The 22,144-nt window shown below is 40.2% G+C and overlaps 1 protein-coding gene across 7 annotated transcripts in view; it reads right to left on the bottom strand.

The window, feature by feature from the left end:
• Window positions 1-22,144, bottom strand: part of rsu1 (Ras suppressor protein 1) — a 128,560-nt gene that overhangs the window by 20,620 nt on the left and 85,796 nt on the right. For all 7 annotated transcript variants that reach the window (XM_019253909.2, XM_019253912.2, XM_019253913.2 and 4 more), the window contains exons 6-8: window positions 19,895-19,977; window positions 18,977-19,091; window positions 17,375-17,507 (exon numbers count right to left, since the gene is read on the bottom strand). In XM_019253909.2, the coding sequence (XP_019109454.1) occupies window positions 17,375-17,507; window positions 18,977-19,091; window positions 19,895-19,977 (331 nt within the window). The remainder of the gene's footprint in view (window positions 1-17,374; window positions 17,508-18,976; window positions 19,092-19,894; window positions 19,978-22,144) is intronic.

Genomic DNA, 22,144 nt, shown 5'->3' on the forward strand with positions numbered 1-22,144 from the left:
GATGTCACTCGCCAGGTGACAAGGACAAGAAGAGCGGACGAGTCGGACACCCCTGATCACATTCTCACTGGGAGCGCAAAGTTTCGTGTGGAGGTTTTTTATGTCATCATCGATACCCTAGTGAGCATGTTGCAAAAGAGATGTGATGCATACAGAGAACTCTCCAGCTATTTCGGGTTTTTATCCTCTCTCAAATCAATGTCCTCAACTGATATACGCGCTGCTTGCCGAAAGCTTGTCAATAAGTTTAGCGCAGACCTACAGGTGGAACTCGAAGATGAGCTCATCCAGTTTGTATCATTCAACAGCGGGACTACCGACCTCTCCCCCAGAAATATGATGAGGCTTTTGAAAGAGCAGGACCTATCAAGCGTGTTCCCAAACGTGGACATTGCCCTTCGACTTTATTTGACGCTCCCGGTGTCAAACGCGAGTGGTGAAAGATCCTTCTCCAAGCTTGGATTAATTAAAAATCGCCTTCGCACCACAATGACGGAAGGCAGATTGAACTGTCTTACTATAATGTCGACTGAATATGACCTGCTCCGCCAGATTGATTTCAATGCTTTAATAAAAGACTTTGCGTCCCAGAAATGCAGAAAAGTGCGATTCTAAGTGACCATGGATTTCGAATGCGTCATGGCCGTGTTTTTAGGCCTATACCATCCACATTTTAAAACGTTTACCCTCATCATTTGATTTTACCCACATGGACTTCCTTTGCAATGCCTTTTTTTCTCTTGCAAGTTTTTAAAAGTACATAAAGACAGAGCTGTTATATGGTTCAGCCATCGTTCTTGTTCAAAGGCGCTCTGCCTGTCTGTCAATGTTCATTTAAAAAAAAAAAAAAAACGTATAAAAGGTTCTATAATTACAATACCTGTTCCAGCGTCATTATTTAATTGCATTGTTAACTTGTAGACTACATTTTAACAGTATATTTGGTCATATTGTTTGTTATCTGTTGGATTTTAATAAGAGGGCGGGGCCTCGGGTGGGTGTCTGCCCCGGGCCTCGGCAAAGGTTAACGCGGCCCTGTTTTTGGGTAGTCCCGTCAAAAGACCATTACAGTAGTCAAGTCTACTGGAGATGAAAGCATGGATCAGCTTCTCCTGATCTGTTTGGGACATAAAGCCCTTAACTCTGGATATGTTCTTAGTTGGTAGAAGGCTGTTTTGGTGACTGATTTTATGTGACTGTTGAAGGTCAGATCTGAGTCTATCAACACGCCAAGGTTTCGGACTTGGTCTTTAGTTTTTAGAGACAGTAACTCAAGGTGTTTACTGACAGCAACCCTCTTCTCTTTATTGCCAAAAACAATTACCTCAGTTTTTTCTTGATTTAACTGAAGAAAATTTTGGTTCATCCAATTTTTGACTTGCTCTAGACAGTTACACAATGACTCTATAGGACTGCAGTCATCTGGGGACAGCGCAAGATATATCTGTGTGTCATCTGCATAACTATGATAGTTGACATTAGAATTCTGCAGAATTTGACCCAAAGGCAGCATATATAGGCTGAACAAAAGGGGTCCAAGAACTGACCCCTGAGGAACCCCACATGTCATAGCCACTCGATCTGATTGATTACTTCCAATGGTCACAAAATAACTCCGTTCCTCCAAGTAGGACCTGAACCATTCTAGGACTGTTCCACGGAGTCCTGCCCATGTTTCCAACCTGTTCAGCAGTGTGCTGTGATCCACAGTGTGACCAGATTAAACAAATTTCAAGGACTGTTTCTATTCTAATTTTTTTCTTCACCTACATAACATTGCAAAAATGAGGCACGTCCCTTAGGACTTTGCAGATGATTCAGAATGCTGCTGCACGTGTACAGACAGGAACCAAGATCAGAGATCACATCTCTCCCATTTTGGCTTCCTTGCATCGGCACCTTACTTTCCCTCTAGAACACTGCGCTCTCAGGATGCTGGGTTCCTTGTGGTTCCTATTGTCTCCAAAAGTAGACTGGGAGCCAGAGCTTTCACCTATCAGGCTCCTCTTCTGTGGAACAAACTACCATTCTGGGTTTGGGAGGCAGACACGGTCAGCACTTTTAAGAGTAGGCCTAATCGTCATTGCTGTTGGTGCTACTAGGGGTGGGTGATATGTCAAATATACTCTATATATCGCGGCTTGTTCTACGTGAGATGTATGAAATGACTATATCGCGACCATCGAGTACTTGTCACGTAAATGTTTTAAGCCGTCGGCATTTAATTCTCCGGAGTTTTGCCTGTGTCACTCACTCCTGGTGCTCCTCACAGCATGCAGCACACTTCCCCGCCCACTCAGAAAAATCCCCTGCGAGCATTCTTTAAATGTACCAGTTTTAATTTCGTCAGACGAGATGAGACGAAATATGTTCGTCAACGAGCCTTTATCCCTTGACGAATAAAAATGAGACAAAAATGTCATGCAAGAAATAAAAATAAACAAAAACGTCCTCCTTGTTTTCGTCTAGAAAGTCCAGTCCAGTCATGTGTTTTTGGCAGCACTTCTTTTACTGTAGGCAACGTCACGGCCACACGTTTGAAATCCTCTGGCTGCTCTCGCACCAGTGGCTTGAAAACAAACAGCATGCAGGAGAAACACGGCGTACGGACAGCGCAATCTAGAGCATGAAACGGGCCTTAGAAGTCAGGCCCGACCCGGCCAAGATCGTTTTGATTGACAGCTTTATAGAGCCCGAACCTGTTTGCAGCCCGACGTTATTAAAATGTGCGCATATGGCATAACAGTCAAGAATGAGTCTAGCCTCCCCATTTATGCTAAACACTAACAGTGATGGACTCATCTTAATTTGAACATTTTAGTAGATGCAACTGGCATAAAATCAATTTATTTATATTGAAATTTAACAATGACAGAACATGTCATAATAGGGTGTACCTGCTATTAGTAGATTAAAAAATGAAATCAAGTGCATATTAAGTGTGTATTGAAACAACAGACAAGACACTTAGCAAAGTTGCATTGAAGATGAATTCATTCAATTCAATTCAATCAAGACATGTAATCAATCAATGTTAGATGTGGAACTAGAATTAATAAACCAAAAAAAAAAATCCTGAAATAAATAGAAAAAGACTAAAATGTTTTGACTAAAACTAGACAAAAATTTTGAGACTTTTAGTTGACTAAAATGTGACTAACAAAAATGATTTGTGAAAGACTAAAAGTGACCAAGACTAAGAATGAACTTTGAAACAAGACTAAGACTAAGACAAAATTGAAAAATGGGTGACAAAATTAACACTGGTCTACTGATTGGTTGGTCACAAACAACATATATACACAGATGTTCCCACTCCTCCTGTGATGTGACTGTTACTGTTTTGAGTGGTTTTCACAGTCACAACCTGGACTTCTGCCTCTTTGGTTTGGTAATTTTATTTTACTTTTAAATTGATCTGTTTTTGATTAGAAGAAGTGCACTTTAATCTGTTTTTGTTAAGGTTCTTTGAGAACTAGGCCACAGTAGAAAGGCCTAACATGTTATTATTTAACTTTATTTCTTAAAAACTTGTGAGTGTAGCACCCTAATTTGAAATAAAGGGGGTTTGCTAAAATTTATTTTATTGTGATTGTCCACTTTTTGCTTGCAAATTAACAAAAACTCTAATAGAAGGGTCTACTTGAATCATTACAGGAGAAATAAAAAATATCGAGATATATATCGTGTATTGCGATATAGCTTAAAAATGTCAAGATATTGGATATAGGCCATATCATGCAGCCCTAGTTGCTACCATATAAAAAAAAAAAAAAAAACTGAATGAGAAGTTGTGTCCAAACCTTTGAGTGGTACTTTAAGTCATGGGACTTATTGTATTTTGTTTTTAATTTTAGTGCTGTATGCACATCTGTGTATTGTAATTTATTGAACAGAGTCAATCAATCAATCGATCGATCGATCGATCAGTCAGTCTATTAATTATTAAAAGAATCACTGAATGACAGTATTCTTTAAATAGAAAAGGACCAAAAAATGTGTTTCCCAAACTGAAATGCTATGAAATATAAGATGGGAGAAATATGGAAAGAGAAAGGGAGACACGAGGAAATGAATAAATGATAGTGTATTGTAGGGGAAGAGAGTTTTCTCTCTACAGTTGTTAATGTGTCATGAGCTACATAGTCTGGTGGCTCTCTGTCTAGATAACCGTTTTGCCGATGAAACATGCATGACAGGTAACATATCCCTATTCTCTATTTCTAAAGCACACACACAACTATGAAGGATGATGCTAGTATTATAGCATTTAGATAAGCATGCTTAAATCCCCATATTACAGCAGTGTTACTAAACCAACAATCCAACTATACAGTTAAGTGCATTAAATTTCCTATTGACACCAATGTCGAAAACGCATTTTAACACATTTTAAGCATACTTATGTGTTATACTGTGCTTATAGCAATGTATAATTAAAGTCAATAACCACACAATATTCATAAGGTTTTATGAATTATATGGTGTAGAATTATGATCTTCCACAACTGCTTGTCACTCATTGACATGTCTATATTATAATTCTTACTGTAGTAATACATTATAATAATTTCATTTTATCCCCCACATTCTTGTTTTGTTTTGATCAGTAAGCCTCTTTGAGAGTTAGACTGGAGGTTCACTGGAAGCAGTTCCACCTAGCAGATAGATGAAACATTCAAACCTAACAGACAGTTACATTATCAAGGACTCACAAGTGCATCTGTGAGTCCCACCAAAAGTCAAGACACAAGGGAGTTCAAAATGCTTCAAAGTAGTTTGTATAATGGTGTAACCTGTTCTTAATGTCCACAACTGAACTCAAAGTTTTTTTGTATGTCTTTGTAGTGTCTATGCCATGCATTGTAGAGACACTGATAAAGTACTCTTTCATTGCCATCAGAAGCATTCACAGTGTTGCACTCAGTTGTTCACACAGAAAGGTAAGTGTCTACTTTTTCACCTCAACAACCTGAGAAATGTATCAGGGGCTGTAATTTAGGGAGTTAGGGAGTTAGATGACATAGAAAGGTGGACATGGAAAAAGGTTTCAGGTTCAATGATCCTTAGTTTGAAGCATATTGACGCCTTAATCATAGGCAGTACTAAATGGTAGCTATGAGAATATGGACTAATGGAAATATTTGGTATTCAAAACAGACCTTTCAGTTGAATCTCTCATATCCATTAGACTGCTTGTGTACAACTGAAAAGAATTTACCATAAAGGTCATGGAAATGTTATCTGTAACACCCACAGGTTTTTGAAGAGCCATATGTGACTTTCAGGCAAACAGTATTGTACAGTATTCAGATCTTTGGGTAACAGTTCTGCTACCACACTATAAAAATGAAAAGTATCTAACAGTTAGATTATTATTTGTCATGCATTAATGTAAAAAAGATTTGATTGTTGGAGCATATTTATCCAACAAGAAATATAGAAGAGCACAGAATTACTATTACTTTCACATTCAAGATTCAGCCTACTAAATTAGACTGAAACTCGAGGTGCAGACAGTGTGTGTCTGTGGGTGGGTGGGTGTGGGTGTGTGTGCAGGTGTGTGTTGACAGAGTTGTAAGATGAAGGACATTTAGTCAGGTGTGAATAAAGCTGTGAGGACTCACAAGATATCTTTTGGGAATTGTTTAACACTTGTCTAAAGACATGCTGCTGCTAGGTGTGTGTATGTGTGTGTGTGTGTGCCCTCTCACTGTTGCACTTCTTCACATGCACTCATACTCTCGTTCTTACTCTTACACGTCCTTACAGTCTGTTCCTACAATGTCTCTCACATACTGAGGGGTTATCTTCAATGTGATGGCCATCCCAAGAGGGAGAACATACTAAATATAGTCAAAAGTAGTCAAGGACAGAGTCCAGGTTGTTCCTTATGGTGCATCACTACAAGAGTTACTCAACACCCTGGAAATATTTGAACCAGTGGTTTAACTGCTTGCCTTGCTGGCAAAATGTATTCATTTATCTATCTATCTTTATATTATCTATTTAAAAAAAAACAGTTTTTCTTACTGTTAATTTGCTTACCAAATAATTCTACGTTTAATTTCATAGTTTAGTATCAAAAAACAACAACAACAAAAATTGTTGAATGAGAAGTTGTGTCCAAACCTTTGAGTGATAATTTAAATCATGGGACTTTATTGTATTTTGTTTTCAATGTTAGTGCTGTATGCACATCTGTGTATTGTAATGTACTGAACAGAGTCAATCAATCAATCAGTCAATTAATTATTAAATAAGGAATCATTGATTGACTGTATTCTTTAAATAGAATAGGACCAAAAGTCAAGATTTGTACTATAAGAGTTACTCAACACCCTGAAAATATTTGACGAACCAGTGGTTTAACTGCTTCCCTTGCTGGCAAAATCATGGATGAATAGGTGTAGTCTGGGAACCATAAAATCACAGGTTTAACAGAATACACGTCTAACCCCACCCACTCTGACATCAGTGATGCTGGCCATAGTCAGAGGTGAGATTTAATCCAAACTTTCAACCAGAGAGGGCAGTAAAACCACGATCAGTGCTGTGCTCTCTAATGTTCCACTGATCAAAAGTTAATGATTTTTACCTGACATGCCTGACACAAAGTGGTCATAGACATGCAAATGTGGAGAGATGGTGGAGTGATAGGTAGCCACACATAGCAGCGCCCAGGGAGAATTTAGGGGTTTGGTACCTTGCTCAAGTGCACCTTGACAGTGCTAAAACTATCATCCATACCGTGCTTGAACCGGCCTCCTTCTGGTTCCCAAGCCAAATCTCTATAGACTGAGCTACTGCCACTCAGATGTTTAAAAGAAAGAAAGTACTCTACATTCAACATGATTACTAAACATTAGTGATACACATCATGGAATCTGGGAGTCTGTGGCAGAACTACAGTGTGGCAGAACTACAGGGACCGAACAGAGTGCTCACGTGTGGTGGGGTTGACTATTGAACCTATTCTTTAATATGAGCTGTGACCCAGTTTCTTTGACTATGCTGTTTTTTTTAATTTTCTTTTTTGATGGTTTGTGGGTTTCTGTACTGACCACTTATCAGTCATAGTAATTGTACAATATGTTTGTGTTGATTTGTTCTGTACACGTGACATCTATTGCACGTCTGTCCATCCTGGGAGAGGGATTCCTCCTCTGTGGCTCTTCCTGAGGTGTCTTCCACCTTTTTTCCCTGTTAAAGGTTTTTTGTGGGCAAGTTTTTCCTCACTGGAACCGAGGGTCTAAGGACAGAGGGTGTCACTCCCTGTACAGATTGTAAAACCCTCAGAGGCAAATGTACTTTGTGACTTGGGCTATACAAATAAAATCTGATCTGATTTGATTTGATTCACGAGCAGAACCAATGATACTCTCTTCTAAAATAAACAATTTATCACCTTTTTTTCAGTCACTTTTAAGCATTGAGTAAGTAAACTTGTTACTAGAAATAAAATAGCACAAGCATCCTTAATGTACCAAGCTGGAGGGAAACCAAAAAATCATTTTGTTTTCCTGCTTCCTTGACCATATAAAAAGGCCTGTCAATATCTCATTCATTTGTTCTCATTCGCTTTTATTTAAGAGCCAACATGACATTAAGGAAATGACATGCAAAAAAGGTCCCAAGTAGGGCTGTGAGGCAACAAGGGTGCCTCAACCACCAGGTCATCATTTTAGCTCTTTAGAGGACAGAGTGCATGGTGTTCGTTTGCAAGTGCATTAATGAGTGTGATAGATAAAATATGCATGTGTTGCTTGAGTGCTAATCTGAATGTTGACAGTGATGGATTATGAAGACAGAATCACAGTCTACAATACAAAGTAGCTAGGCTCTCCATCATCCACTGTGACAGAAACAGGTGACTGGTCAATTTGATCTGCTTGTCACTAAATATAATGTATAGTCTTTGATTATAAAAATGAAAGCTGGATGTTAGTGGCTCAGTGGAGAATAAAATTAAGAAACTTTCAGTGGGAAAAAAATATAGAAATAAAAGATGCCGGCTTGATGGCGGCTAGTGTTGTGTTACTAGTTGAAGTAACTGGATTCATCTGTGCTGCACTCAACTGAACTATATTTGCTTGTACTCCCTTTTGCTGTTTTTTTATTGTTCCTGGCCTCCCATGAATTTGGAGCTCTGTGGGAGCTTTGCATTGTGCAAGTCATTTACGTACTCTGTTGCCAGCATATTATACAAAAAGAAACCGTTTATTCATCGGTTCACTTTGTTTCCTGAGTACAGAATTCTGTTTGTGGTCTTTTTTACCATGGTACACTGCTGAAACTGTTAAAACAACAATAATGCCTCAGTCAGATCAGTCTTGCAGGTTGCAAGACTGATCCTGAATCTGCGTCTCTCTGCAGTGAAAAGCATGTGATTGCCTCTTTACTGGGTTACTTACATTATATTAGAGTACATTAGCATAAAGTTGTGTACTTTCTCTGACAATAGTTGAATAATAATAATAATAATAATAATAATAATAGGTTACAACTAATAATAATACAATAACAAATGCTTTTATTTTGAAATTTCTGTTAGTGTAACATAAGAAATGTATTGGTTGCTAGGTAACGGATCTGGACTTTTTCCTCCTCGTTTCTTTTTTGTCGCCATTGTCGTTTTCTTCTTCTTCTTTGTAACAGTGTTTTACGTGTTTAAATAAGTAAATATAATCGGTTTGAATGGGAAGCAGTCGTGATCGTCGTTTTTTTAGAACCTCCAACAATTTAAACAACATTTTTTGGTGCCGAAGCCTGGGATTTCAAGACTGAAAGAGTGTTGAAGTTGGAAGCTACCGTTAACTACCGTTAGCAGCGGAGATGACTGAGCACTACTAACAGATGAAACGGAAATGAAAGATGATTCGCACCTCCACAACAAAACTGTTGACTATGGAAGAGGAGGTGAGGAAGGATGGACCCGACTGTGAAAAACTCTGTGAAATACTGTCAATTTTGGCGATCAAGGAGGAAACTTTAACGGAATTGGACATCGGCATCGAGGATGAAACGCAGACGGACGAACTGGAGGCAGAGGTCGCGACCACTCAGCACTACCAGGACCGCATCATCACACTGAAAGCCCGTGTCAATAGGCTTATTAGGACAACGCAGGACCCCGTGAATGAACAAATGAGTGCAATGCCTGGCTCAGTAAGATCAGAAAGCAGACAGACTGTTAAACGGCCAAAGCTGGTTATAGAAAAATATGACGGAGAAGTCAGCCAGTGGCAAGAATTCTGGTCCCAGTATGAAACGGCTATTCATGAGAATGATGCACTGTGTAAGAGGGAAAAGTTCACCTAACTGAGATCCTATCTGACTGGAACAGCAGCAAGAGTTGTTGCAGAACTAAGAATGACTGATGGGAATTATGATGCAGCAGTGGAATTACTTCAGAACCGTTTTGGAAGAAAAGATTGTTGTAGCGCACATATGACCAAAACTGTTGAACCTTGCTACTGTTAAAAGATCATCAGATGTTGCAGCACTCAGACAACTGTATGATGAATGTGAAATTCAGATCCGCAATCTAGAATCCATGGGTGTTCACAATGACACATATGGCTGCCTGCTATGCCCAGTACTATTACAGCTGATACCAGAGGACATACACCAGCCTACACATGCCAGTCAGACCCAAATGGTGAATGGAAGGTGCCTGAGCTCATTAATATCCTTCGGAATGAGGTTCAAAGTAGAGAAAGAGCACTTCAGCTGACCACAAAGTAGAGAAAGAGCACTTCAGCTGACCAGACCAGGTAACACACAAGGGACATTCAGCCAAATAATAGACCTGTCTGTAAGCCAGCGCCCAGTTATGAAAGAAAACCTTGGAGTAGTAGGCCCCCTGGAGTATGCCCTCAGCTACTGCACTGCACACAGTGAGCACAGTACCACAGACCTGTATATATTGTGATAGTCCCAACCACAAACCAGAACATTGTCCTGACAGTTCTGTGCCTGCTTGCAAAGAAATATCAAGGAAGCTGGGAAGATGCTACGTGTGTCCGGGTCCAAAACATATAGCAAAATTCTGTAGTTAAAAGTGTTTGCATTTTATGTGGACACAGACATCACCAGTCAGTGTGTGACCAAAATAATAACCCCCAGACAAGTGTGAACAGTGGTAGTACGGAGGCATTTGTATCCTCTGTGTCCAACACAGCAAAACCAAAGGTTAGTACACAGAATACTGTGCTGCTCCAGACAGTGAAAGCATGGACAGAGGGTCCAGAAGGGAGAAAAATAGTACGCTGTCTGTTGGATGGAGGCAGCCAAAGAAGCTTCATTCATGAAGGTGTGGTAAAAACCTTGGGATTACCAGTGCTAGGGAAAGAGACACTGCATCTGCACACCTTTGGATCTGCTGCTCCTGTGACAGTACAGCGCAACATTATGAAAGTATCACTGCAAAACATGTGGAATATAGAACAGAAAATTGAGATTGAGGCGGTGGAAACACCTCAAGTGTGCACAGCGGTGATAAAGGTCCCCAGCGAACCCATCCAAGAGGAGCTAAAGAGAAAGGCTCTGCAGCTGGCTGATTTTCCACTGGATGGTCCTGATGATCCAAAAATGTCACTGCTAATAGGAGCTGACTATTACTGGCAAGTGGTATCTGGCAAGGTCCAGAGAATCTCAGAATCACTTGTGGCCATAGAAAGCAGCTTTGGGTGGGCTCTGCAGGGGCCTATTTCGTCATCCAGTGTAACCGGCACCACTTGCATGCACATCAGCCAAGAAAAGGAGACAAAAATCTCAGAACGGTTACATGCCTTCTGGGAGGTAGAGTCACTAGGCATTGTCAATGAAAAGACCCAAAGCCCAGCAGAAACCGAGGCTCCACAGAACTTTGAACAGACTGTAACTTACAAAAGTGGTTGCTATGAAGTTGAGTTACCATGGCGACATGACAAACCAGTGCTCCCAGACAACTTCAGAGTTGCAAAAAGAGGGTTTGAAAGCCTCAAGAAGAGATAGATGCAGCTTTGTACTCCAGATACAATGATGACATCACCGATTATCTACAGCAAGGCATCTGTGAGGATGTAACTGAGAACACCTCAGCAGAAGAACATCCAGAGACTGTGAAATACTACATGCCACATCATGCTGTTCTCCAAGAAGATAAAGCGACAAAACTGAGAGTAGTGTTTGATGCATCATCACATGAGGAAGGTTGCCCCTCCCTAAATGACTGACTGGGCCAAACTTTAATCCAAATCTGCTAGATATGCTAATCAAATTCAGATGATTTCATCTTCAGCTCAAGTGATGTTGATGAAGCCCTTTCAGTTCCCACCGCAGCAAGAGATTCTGTCCCACGCTGGCATGAACCAGTGCAAATGGGTGACAAATTCACCAGATTTGAGAGCCAAGTGGACACAACGTGCAGTGGAGCACACAGTTGAGACAGATGCTAGTGGAAATGTGCTGAAAGTGCTGGTATTAGTGTGGAGATCAGAGAAAGATGAGTTTGTGTTTGACTTGAAGGGACTATTGGACATTGTAAAGGGCAAAGAAAAAACAAAGAGAAGTGTGTTACAGACATCAGCTCGTATCTTTGACCCTATAGGATTCCTCACTCCATTTACCATACGGGTAAAATGCCTGTTTCAAGAACTGTGGGAGAGAGGAATCAGTTGGGATAAACCAAAACAAAGATGGAGACATTGTACTTTACATTGTAACTTTTGTGGTATCCAAGTCAAAGTAGCACCATTAAAGAAAATTACTTTACCACGTCTGGAGCTTATGGGTGCACTAACTGGAGCAAGGTTAGCAAATTACCTACTCAAGCCACTCAACATGGAGAAGAATCACCTGATTCAATGATTGTCTTCCATTGGATACGCAGTAGAGCACACAAATGGAAACCATTTGTGTCAAACCGAGTGACTGAGATACAGAGTCTGACAAACCCAGAGCAATGGTCCCAATGCAGCGGGAAAAACAACCCAGCGGATTTACCCACCAGAGGCCAGAATGTTGACAACCTCATCCAGAGTCAGCTGTGGTGGAGAGGCCCTACCTCACTGTTGCCAACTGTAGTAGCAAGTATAGATGAAGACTGTTGCAGATGAGGTAAGCTCTGAGCTTAGGTCCAAGTTTGAGACAACAGTACAGCTCACTAGCACTGAACCAGCTGAACCATTGTTAGACCAAGACAAGTACAGCAGGTTAAAGAAAGTGCTGAGAATAACTGTATGGGTAAATAGCTTCATGGCTAATGCTAGATCCAGTCAAAAGATTCCTGGAGAGCTAACTTCTAAGGAGCTCACTGCAGCAGAGTGTGAAGGGTGAATAGTTTTAGCCAAGAAATCAGTCAGCTAGCATCAGGACATCAGCAGAGATTCTAAAATCAAAGACTTGAAGCTATTTTTAGATGAAAATGGGCTCATTAGTGTAGGTGGCAGGTTACAGCACTCTGATTTCAGCTTCAGGGAGCAACACCCATATGTGCTACCTGCAAACCCCAGATACTCTGAGCTATACTAGTTCAGCACTGCCATGAGAGAGATATGCATTCTGGAGTCAGGGATACTCTAGTTCAGATGAGGGAGAGATACTGGGTTTTAAAAGGGAGACAGCTAGTTAAGCGGGTGGTATCACGTTGTTACATCTATAGGAGGTTAAAGGTGAAACCAGCTCAGCAAGTGACAGCTCCATTACCCAGAGACAGTTTTACAGAGTCACCGCCCTTTGAAGTTATTGGTGTAGATTTTACAGGTCCACTGTATGTAAGGTCTAGTGGACAGCCTAAAAAAGCATACATTGCACTTTTCACTTGTGCAGTCACAAGAGCAGTTCATTTAGAGTTAGTGTCAGACCAGACTACTGAAAATTTTCTCTTGGCTTTAAAGAGATTTATTGCTAGACGAGGGCTGTGTAAGATCATTTACTCAGACAATGCCAAAACATTTAAAAGAGCAGACCAAGACTTAAGAGAACTTTGGAAGTCATTGAAAGGATCAGAGCTCACAGAGTTTTTCACTGACAGAGGAATCACATGGAAGTTCATCACTGAGAGATGCTTGGTAGGGTGGCTTCTGGGAGAGACTTGTGAGGTCTGTAAAAACATGTTTAAGGAAGATCCTGGGGAAAGCATCTTTAAGTTTTGAGGAGTTAACCATGCTCACAGAGGTGGAAGCTCTGTTGAACTCCAGGCCCCTCATATGTTCATGAAGATGCCTCAGAACCCCAGACACTCACACCTGTCCATTTCCTTGTTGGTAAAAGACTGACCTCTCTACCACCAAAGACTCTGCTTCCCCTCTCAGATAACAACAGTGAGTAGAGTGGACATGGGCAAGAGATGGAGATACCAGCAGCGACTCATAACCAGCTTTTGGAACAGCTGGTAAAAGGATTACTTGATGGACTTGAAATCAGCTCACAAATGTGAGACACCTACACCCACTGAACTGAAAGTGGGAGATCCTGGTCATCCTGGTCGGTAAGAACAACACACCCCAAACAGACCTGGAAAACAGGCAGGATAACTCAACTGTTTCCAGGGAGAGATAGACTCGTTCGCTCCTGTATAGTTCATACATCCACAGGCAGTATATTAAGAAGACCTGTTCAGCTAATTTATCTGTTAGAGATTAATTAATTAAAGTGATTGCATTGTGATATGATGAACATGATAGTGATGAACAACTGTTCATCGGGTGGGAGGATGTTGTAAATATTTGAGACAATAGATGAATAATAATAATAGGTTACAATACCAAATGCTTTTCTTTTGAAATAGAAATGTGTTGTGTTGTCTCCTGTTAGTGTAATGTTTAGACGTTAAGTTGTTAAAAAAGGAATCTAATGGTTGCTAGGTAACGGATCTGACTTTTTCCTCGTGGTTTCTTTTATGTCGCCATAGTTGTTGTTTTTTCTTTTTTTTGATACTTTCTTTTTTTTTATTACCTTGTTGACATGAATGTATGTATGTGCAGCAAGAATTTTTAAAAAGGCAGATGCTGATGCAAAAACCTCTCAGTGACTGTTGCAACATGGTATTATGACATCTATGTATATTTTTTTTATTATTATTTTCATGTTGTTTTATGTTCAAAATGGGCTCTACTGCATACTTAAATTGGCAACTATGTGTCTCAATATCTCCTTAAATGTGCACACAGATAGAAGACTTCACACGCAATGCTCATACAAGTATGCAAACATAATATGGAAAGGAATATGGTTGAGACATGTCGTTTTGTCTCACTCACACACAGTCAAACAATGCAGGGATCAGTTCCAGTGAATGCCTCAGAAAAGCAGTTTGAAGCATTCACACAGAGGATTTGCAGCATCTCCTTCTGCCTGGAACAATGAATTAATAGCCTTCTGCTTCACAGAGCTACCTCCAACACTCTTCTCCATCAGAGAGAGGACGTCTTAGACTTACATTTCTGTGCTCTAAAATACACATATGTATATTTTACATCAGCCTGTATACATCAAACACATAACACTTCAAATAACATACAACTGTTAGATTAGGTTTGGAAACAGATCCCCACTGCCTGTTTTCTTTCAAATCTGCAAATGTTTGTTCCTTCTTAATACATTTTCTATTAATTAACTCTCCAGTCAAACTTACATGATTGACACAAGACAAAAATGTTTCTTTCAATTCACCTTTAGAAGGTTGGCTGGTGGACACCTTTGCGAGAGCAACAAGAGGTGTTCTGTTTGCATCAAACACTTCACTGCAGTTCTGAGTGGAGTGGTGAGAAAGATGGGGCCTAGAGTAACCTATGGGTGATGTCAGAGGGAGTGTTTAAATGGTAAATGGACTGTACTTACATATCTCCTTTTTAGTCTTCCGACCACTCCAAGGGCTTTTACTCTACATATCTCATTCACCCATTGACACACATTCATATGTAGGGGTGGAGCGATTCGTCGACATAATCGATTACGTAAATACATTGACGCGTAAAATGTGCGTCGATGCGTCGCGGTCGCATGGCAGCGGGAGTATATGCGGAAGTAAGATGGCTGCTCGCGGTAAAAACATAGATGGAGGAGAAGCTGCAGCGAAAAAAACTCGGCCACGCTTATCTAAAGTGTGGGAATATTTCAGCCAAAGACCCAACAATGTTGTGATATGTAAGCTCTGCAAGATAGAAATGGCTTATCACAGCAGTACGACAGCAATGAATGAGCACTTAAAGCGAAAGCATCCCGGTGCGCTGAGCCAAGATGACAGCAAAACAGCAACGTAAGTCCTGTTTACTTTTTTCCTAACCGAAGCATAGTGCCGAAGCAGCTAGCAAAACATGTTTCTGTTAGTCACTCAAAAGTGATTATCTTAATGTTTATTAATCGTCCAGATATTAAAAGTACTTTCCTCACCGCTGCTGTTTGGTAATGTAAGGTTACACCATGCATCATCTAAGGCTGTTATTCATTAGTTTTCTAGTTTTTCTATTTTTTTTAATATATATATTCATATTTTTATTTTATTTTTACAAATAGTAAAGACAGGACAACAATATTATATTTTCTGTTTACTTTACCTGCTTGTATGAGTGATACGATGGCTTAAACTAACATTACAGACTGTTGTTATAGCCTGGAAATCGATTCAATTATTTTCCATAACCTCACACGGATTAAAAAATGCATTTGCTAGTTATTATCTTAACTGCACATTACTGCAGTGATGAAATAATTCCATGTCATAAACATTTAAGATAACATGACATGCAGTGAGTAAATTAATCTGTGTCACAGCAATCCTTTTGAATTGTAGGTCCAGTATTTTTCTGAACTGGACAAATATGATCTGTTATTATTAATATCATAACAGCAGTGATGTGGAATTTAGACTAGACTTTTAAAATGTGGCACCATTATCTTTATTCTAATGTGCTTTATGTGTCTTTTTCCAAGGTGAGGCAAAGCAGTTTAGAGGACTTTTATCACAAAAAGAACCTGAATCCATGCTCCCCCGAGGGTGTGTTACTTAAGAAGAATGATGAAAATGCACTGTTAGAAAATAAAAAAGTGTTACTTAAATTGCACAGGTTGCACAATGTGTTTTTACTTGAATGGAGCAAGCACTTGCTATAACTTTATTTTGGAGCAAGCACTTGCTATAACTTTATTTTGGAGCTATTTATGTTGCTTAACCAGATTACCAGTGAAGGCAGCTATTTTTTGGTGCATATTTTTGGTGTATACATTTCATCTTGTTACTTTTGAAACAAAGGTTTTGTTTTTCAAGAAATGTGTTTGAATAAAATCTTGAAATATTAAGAAGACATGCTTTTGCTTTTTATTTGGGTAAATTCATTGTCATTAATCAAGTAATTAAAAATCATTGTTCGAATAATTGATAAAAAATAATCGTTAGATTAATCGATAGGAAAATAATCGTTAGAAGCAGCCCTATTCATATGAATGTCAAACAAATACACCCATGCAAGGCAATTGCTCATCAGTCTTTTGGGAGCTTTGGCTAAGCCTGAAAATGTTTTTTTGAAAGGGGATATTGTGGAGCATGGGTAAAGAGCAGGCATGAGACAGGTCTAGCTACTGCATATTTTGTTGAAAATACAAAACAGTCAAACTAATTAATTCTCTCACACATATTTTTATCTGTAAATATAGGAAAATATCAGGGAAAGTGGTTTTGTGTCACTAACTAGCAAATATAAGCTGCTAAGGTTACCCACAGCCTAAACATGGTTATGTTTATGGAATCCTTTTAAAATGGTACTCTATGGCCTACACTTGATTGGCTTGTCACTTGCCTCACGTAGATTCAAGATATTGATAGTGTCATTACCACACTCAGAGCTAAAAAAAACTTGAGTTGTGAGTTGAGAAGCAGATGAACCTGAGAGTTTTTGTAATTGTGAAAAATTTAAAGGGGCCCAGGTTACCTCATTTATGATAGATGTCTATGCAAAACTGTTGGCACCCTGGATACTGCCCACCATTCCCTAGATCCAAAGCCCAAAATAGGAGCACTTCTCTGGTTGTCACAGTCCACCATTTTCAAACAACAAATCTTTTCCATGACAAGGACTTTCTGAGACAGTGGATGTCATAAAACAAAGCAGCTTTCATTGTACTGGTCGCCCCCTTTTCTCCACCTGGGGTCCATTTACCTGGTCGGCCAGGTGGAATCTTCACAATAAACATTTTTCACAGCAGCTGTTTTGATATGAAGCAGTTGGATCAACACAAGTGTTTCTAATAATACTGATTATGTTCTGTTCCACCCAGGTCAAACTGTTCAAAAAATGCATTAAAGGAAAAAAAAAGTTCTATTTGCATGCATGCGTGTGTGTGTGTGTGTGTGTGTGTGTGTGCGTGCGTGTTTGTGTATGTTATTACTTACTATTTATAGGTCTCTGAGCGAACATATTCAAAAACATGGGAGACGCCCAGCTGGAACTGGTCTGCAATGGGGGTGACCCAGGGATTATTCTCTGCTTTAAACACCTGCTTCGGACCAGTCAGATCCAGATTACCTGCAGATAGAAAGACAACTGACCTGAAGACACTCATCACCTGTATGTGTAATACTGCCCTATTCACATTTACACAATTATACACGTTCACACCTGAAGCTGCTCAGTACAACCTCAATTTGATCTGTCGGCCAGCGTAGCATAGTATGCAGTGAACTGGTTCTGACTGGCTTGTGCTCCATGGATGTTGCATTTTTTTGTGTGTCGTCCCCCAGCTCTCCCTGCTTTCCTGTCTGTCTTCAGCTGTCCGCTGTTGTCCTCTGAACAACTTTCCTGACTTGAAAGTTGTTACCAGTGAGTCCGAGTGGGGTCATTCAGCCAGGTCTCTGTGATGCTACACTCTCCATACTCCCTCTGTAGCATGGTTAGTGCTGTTAGCTCCTCCATCTTATTAGGGTTACATTTTACGTTGCCCATGATAACAGAAGATATGCATGGTTTGTACCCTCTAATCTGCTGCTGGCACTTAGATCCAACTCTGCATAGCCGTCTTCTTCTCCTCACTTCAGCATGGATCACTAGCCTTTCCACAGAGAGTATGCTTGTGCTGCACTAAGAGATGTTCTCCAGTATAAACTAAAGACATGAAACATGGACAGAGGTGGATCAGCCAGCTAGCCAGCCAGATTATATGGCCATATTAAGTATTTTTACATTCATGTGACATCACTGCACCATAGATATTCAAGTTTAACACCACAAAGGCTGCAGAATTCTGGGAGCAGCAGAACAAATTATTGTTGTTTTAAAGAAGAAGTTAATTGGCCTTTTAGTACTACACAGGGCATGATACACAGGGATATTAAGTAGGTAAGTAGATTCGCGGCAGCCTGTCACCTCCTTCTAGTCGCATTACTCTCTGCGATGTTTTATACTGATTTGTTGCCAAAAATGGTCATTGTCTTGTTTTGTAGACACATTTGTGATAAACAAAAGCGGCAAGCTCACAAATGCTATCAATTCATAATAAAAGTCAATTCAACATGTTTTCACCAGCTGGGAAGCTGCAGGGGTAGAAATGTTTTGTTTGCATGAGCAGCAAGTCAAAAGAGATATCCAGTGACCATTCTGCAGGCCAGTTAACGATCGCTGGCATATGTATTTAATGTAAATAGACTGTACTTATATAACGCCTTTCTAGTCTTCTGACCACTCAAAGCTCTTTACAGTACGTATCTCATTCACCCATTCACACACATTCATACACTGATGGCATTGGCTGCCATGCAAGGTGCCAACTTCTCATCAGTTTGAGGATCTAACCATTCATACACATTCACACACTGATGGTGCAACCTTCGGGAGCAATTTGGGGTTCAGAAGTACAGATTGGAGGGGATTGAACCAGAGATTGAGCTGCCGATTTTCTGATTAGTGGATGACCCGCTCTTCCTCCGAGCCACAGCCGCCCCACAATGTGTGTGTGAGTGTGTTTATGTGTGTTCGTGTGCGTGTTTGTATGTCAGTACCAAGTTCAGGGGGCAGGACAGTCAACCTGTTGCCCTGGATGTGAAGCTCTTTGAGATGAGCCAACTCTCCTATCTCCTTAGGCAAAGAGATGAGGTCATTATCCCTCAGACTCAACTGGAAGAGAAGAAACAGAAAGAGGACACACTGTTTTTACACACAACATCTGATACTTCATAACGAAACCTAAAAGAAAAATAGTGCCAATAAACTTAACTTTTGATTTTATTTATCTTGTTGCTTTCATCACTTTCATTATTGGCTTGTTTACCACAACCTTCATTTTCTTTTTTCCTTTCTTATTTTATAAACAAAAATGTTTTTTTGTATGACTCAATAAAGTTTATGGCACAAAAGGTAATCATATGTTTTCAGTGGATAGCTTTAGGAACTCTTGATGTCTGAGAATGTCTGTCTGTTGCACTTTATATAAGGATGGCAAAAATAAACATTACATCCAGAGCTCATCTGTAACATCTCTGTCGGCGGGAGGTCAAGCATAAAACAACGCCAGGGGCGGGAGTGTCCTACAAAATAAATGCAACATATGCAACATCGACCCCTGGTGGGGGTATGGCTCTTGTGCTCTTATTCTGCAAGAGATTAACTTAGTAATGTTCACATTACAACACTTCTCCCCCTTTAAATTATAACAGTTGGTGTGTGACTTAGTACCATAAAGCTCTACATGCTTCTCACAGGAGATCATACCTGAATCAAACCAAGTTACAGATGTATAGTAATGGATGATGTATGTATGTAAGTGTATGTAAATACATTGTAAATACGTTTCTATTAAATTCCATAGTGATCATTTTTAAATGCTTATCCTGTTGATTTGCTGAGCTTGGTAACTCATGTATGCGTTGGATTACCAATTGACTTGGATAACTATGTCAGCCACGTTGACATGAACTTACTATTTGCAGCTTGGTCAGCTTCCCGATGTCTGCAGGCAGGACCTCAAAGTCATTGTCACTCAGGTAGAGAGCACGAAGAGTGGCTGCAAAACAAGAATCAGTGTTCCTCTAGAACCAGGATTGAAAAACACTGCTTTAAACAACCAAAAACAAGTTCATACATGTATGAATGTATGTAGTAAATATGACATTGCCCAGCCTACAATGCAATTAGCTAATTGTCTAAGCTAATAACTTTGACGCTGTTGAACATTATGTTAAAGCAACACTGTGCAACTGTTTTACCTTACAAATGCCTATGTCATTCCTACTCTGCACCCTGAACACCTGTTCTTGCATTACATAATTTGGTGAAACTTTTCATATAAAAACATCTAAATCTATATACCATCTATAATATTATTCACAGAGAGAGACAAAGATGCACAACAGCAATCACAGGAACTGCATTCCTGTAAGTATGATTAATAGTAATAATAATAATAATAATAATAATAACAATGATAATGTCAATTATATTGGCAGTGGGCGTCAAGCAGAACAGCAAGTGAGTTGTCATACTATTTCTCCATTTCTCATTGTAAGGTTGCTAAGCAATTAGCTGAGACTTCAGAAAGAAAACCACCATTACATGCAGTAATTTATGAATTCTAGTAAGTTGTTTTCTCCTCCTATTACACTGACATATGACTACCAGTAAGCACCAAAATCAGCTTAAATCTAGCCATGAACATGCAGGACTACTGCACACAGGTTAAAGTCTATGTAAAGGCAATTAAATATTAAATATGTTGGACAATATTTGCTGAAAACATGTGAAAAGACTTGAAATGTGGAGTTAGAAGTTCAAACAGTTTTTCACCAGTTTTTAGTCCAGGATTTTGTGGGCGGTCCTAAAGGGTGGCTTGATGACACACGGAGGCCACCCTGAGCAGAGATATAAAGATGAATTCATCTCACTCAGAGTATTTCAAAGTTGGCATGTCATTTTCTGAACTCATCTGACACGTTTCAGTTGCTTCGAAATGGCTGCTTGACTGCTGCCATGAGTGGCCATGGCTTCAGCACATTCAGAGGACACACAATTTTGACACCTAGTTTCATAAACTTGTTGGTATTTTTAATCATTAAAATTTAGCTGGATGGTGAATAACACTTAATAACGGGGAGTCACGTGACGCGATGCGAGAAGAAGCCACGGAGTAGGGAGCTACGCACTGCATCGCTGCCTTTATCCTTTAAAATATTTACACCAGAGATAGTAGCACCCAGTATATTTGCTATTAATTAAAGAGGGTGAATTTTTTTTTAAAAATGTCGAAACCTGTTAAGACCACGGCTTGTGGAGATATTAAAAGACATCTACGATCGCACGGGGCTGACGCCATGATGCAAGACCAAGAAGCTAGCGAACCCGACCAGCAACAAGCTAATGATATAGCTCAGGATATCAGTAACATTTACTCAGCACTAACAAAAATATCTGAAGATCTGGGGGGACTGGCAGAAATACGTCGCACCACCGTGTTGGTAGAGACCAAGCTGTCATCCCTAATTACAAGACTGGACGACATGGAGAAGCGAGTGAGGAGGCGGAAGCTGGCAAGCTAACCCGCCAACTAGCAAGACAGATGTCGGGCAGATATGAGACATACAAGACATGAAGGACCGCTCACGACGCAATAATGTCCGCTTCGTCGGCTTTCCGGAGGGCAATGAAGGAGGAGACGTGCTGAACAGAGAAGGGAGACGAGAGACTGAACGAGCACACCGGATTGCTGGCCAACGACCCGCAACAGGCGACAGACCCAGACCAATATTGGCCAGGTTTTTGAGATTGTCAGACCGGGATGTGGTGCTGCGCGCATCGAGGAACAAAGGCAAGCTGAGCTGGGGAAACACCACTTTTATGCTTTTCCCCGACTACTCCAGAGCCACCCAGATGAAGCGCGACAAGTTCAAGAAATGCAAGAAAAAGCTGCATGAACGTAAGGTGCGCTTCAGGATGCTGTTAAGAATTCAGAATTGAGACTGGGGTGAGAGGGCGTTTGATTGTTCCCTGGAAAGCCATGGCTTTCATAGACGCTATGCAGTAAAGTACTGAACGATGGATTTGTTTCCATTCTCATCCCACGCACCCAAATGTTCAATTAAAGACACTGGTAGACTCATTGCCACGGCAGTGATGTGTGAGGGGTCACGACGAGTGGAGTCTCGCGGACCAGACACGGACCGTTGGACCTTCGTTGG

Source organism: Larimichthys crocea, chromosome I (assembly GCF_000972845.2).
Source record: "Larimichthys crocea isolate SSNF chromosome I, L_crocea_2.0, whole genome shotgun sequence".
Classification (NCBI taxonomy): Eukaryota; Metazoa; Chordata; class Actinopteri; family Sciaenidae; genus Larimichthys; species Larimichthys crocea.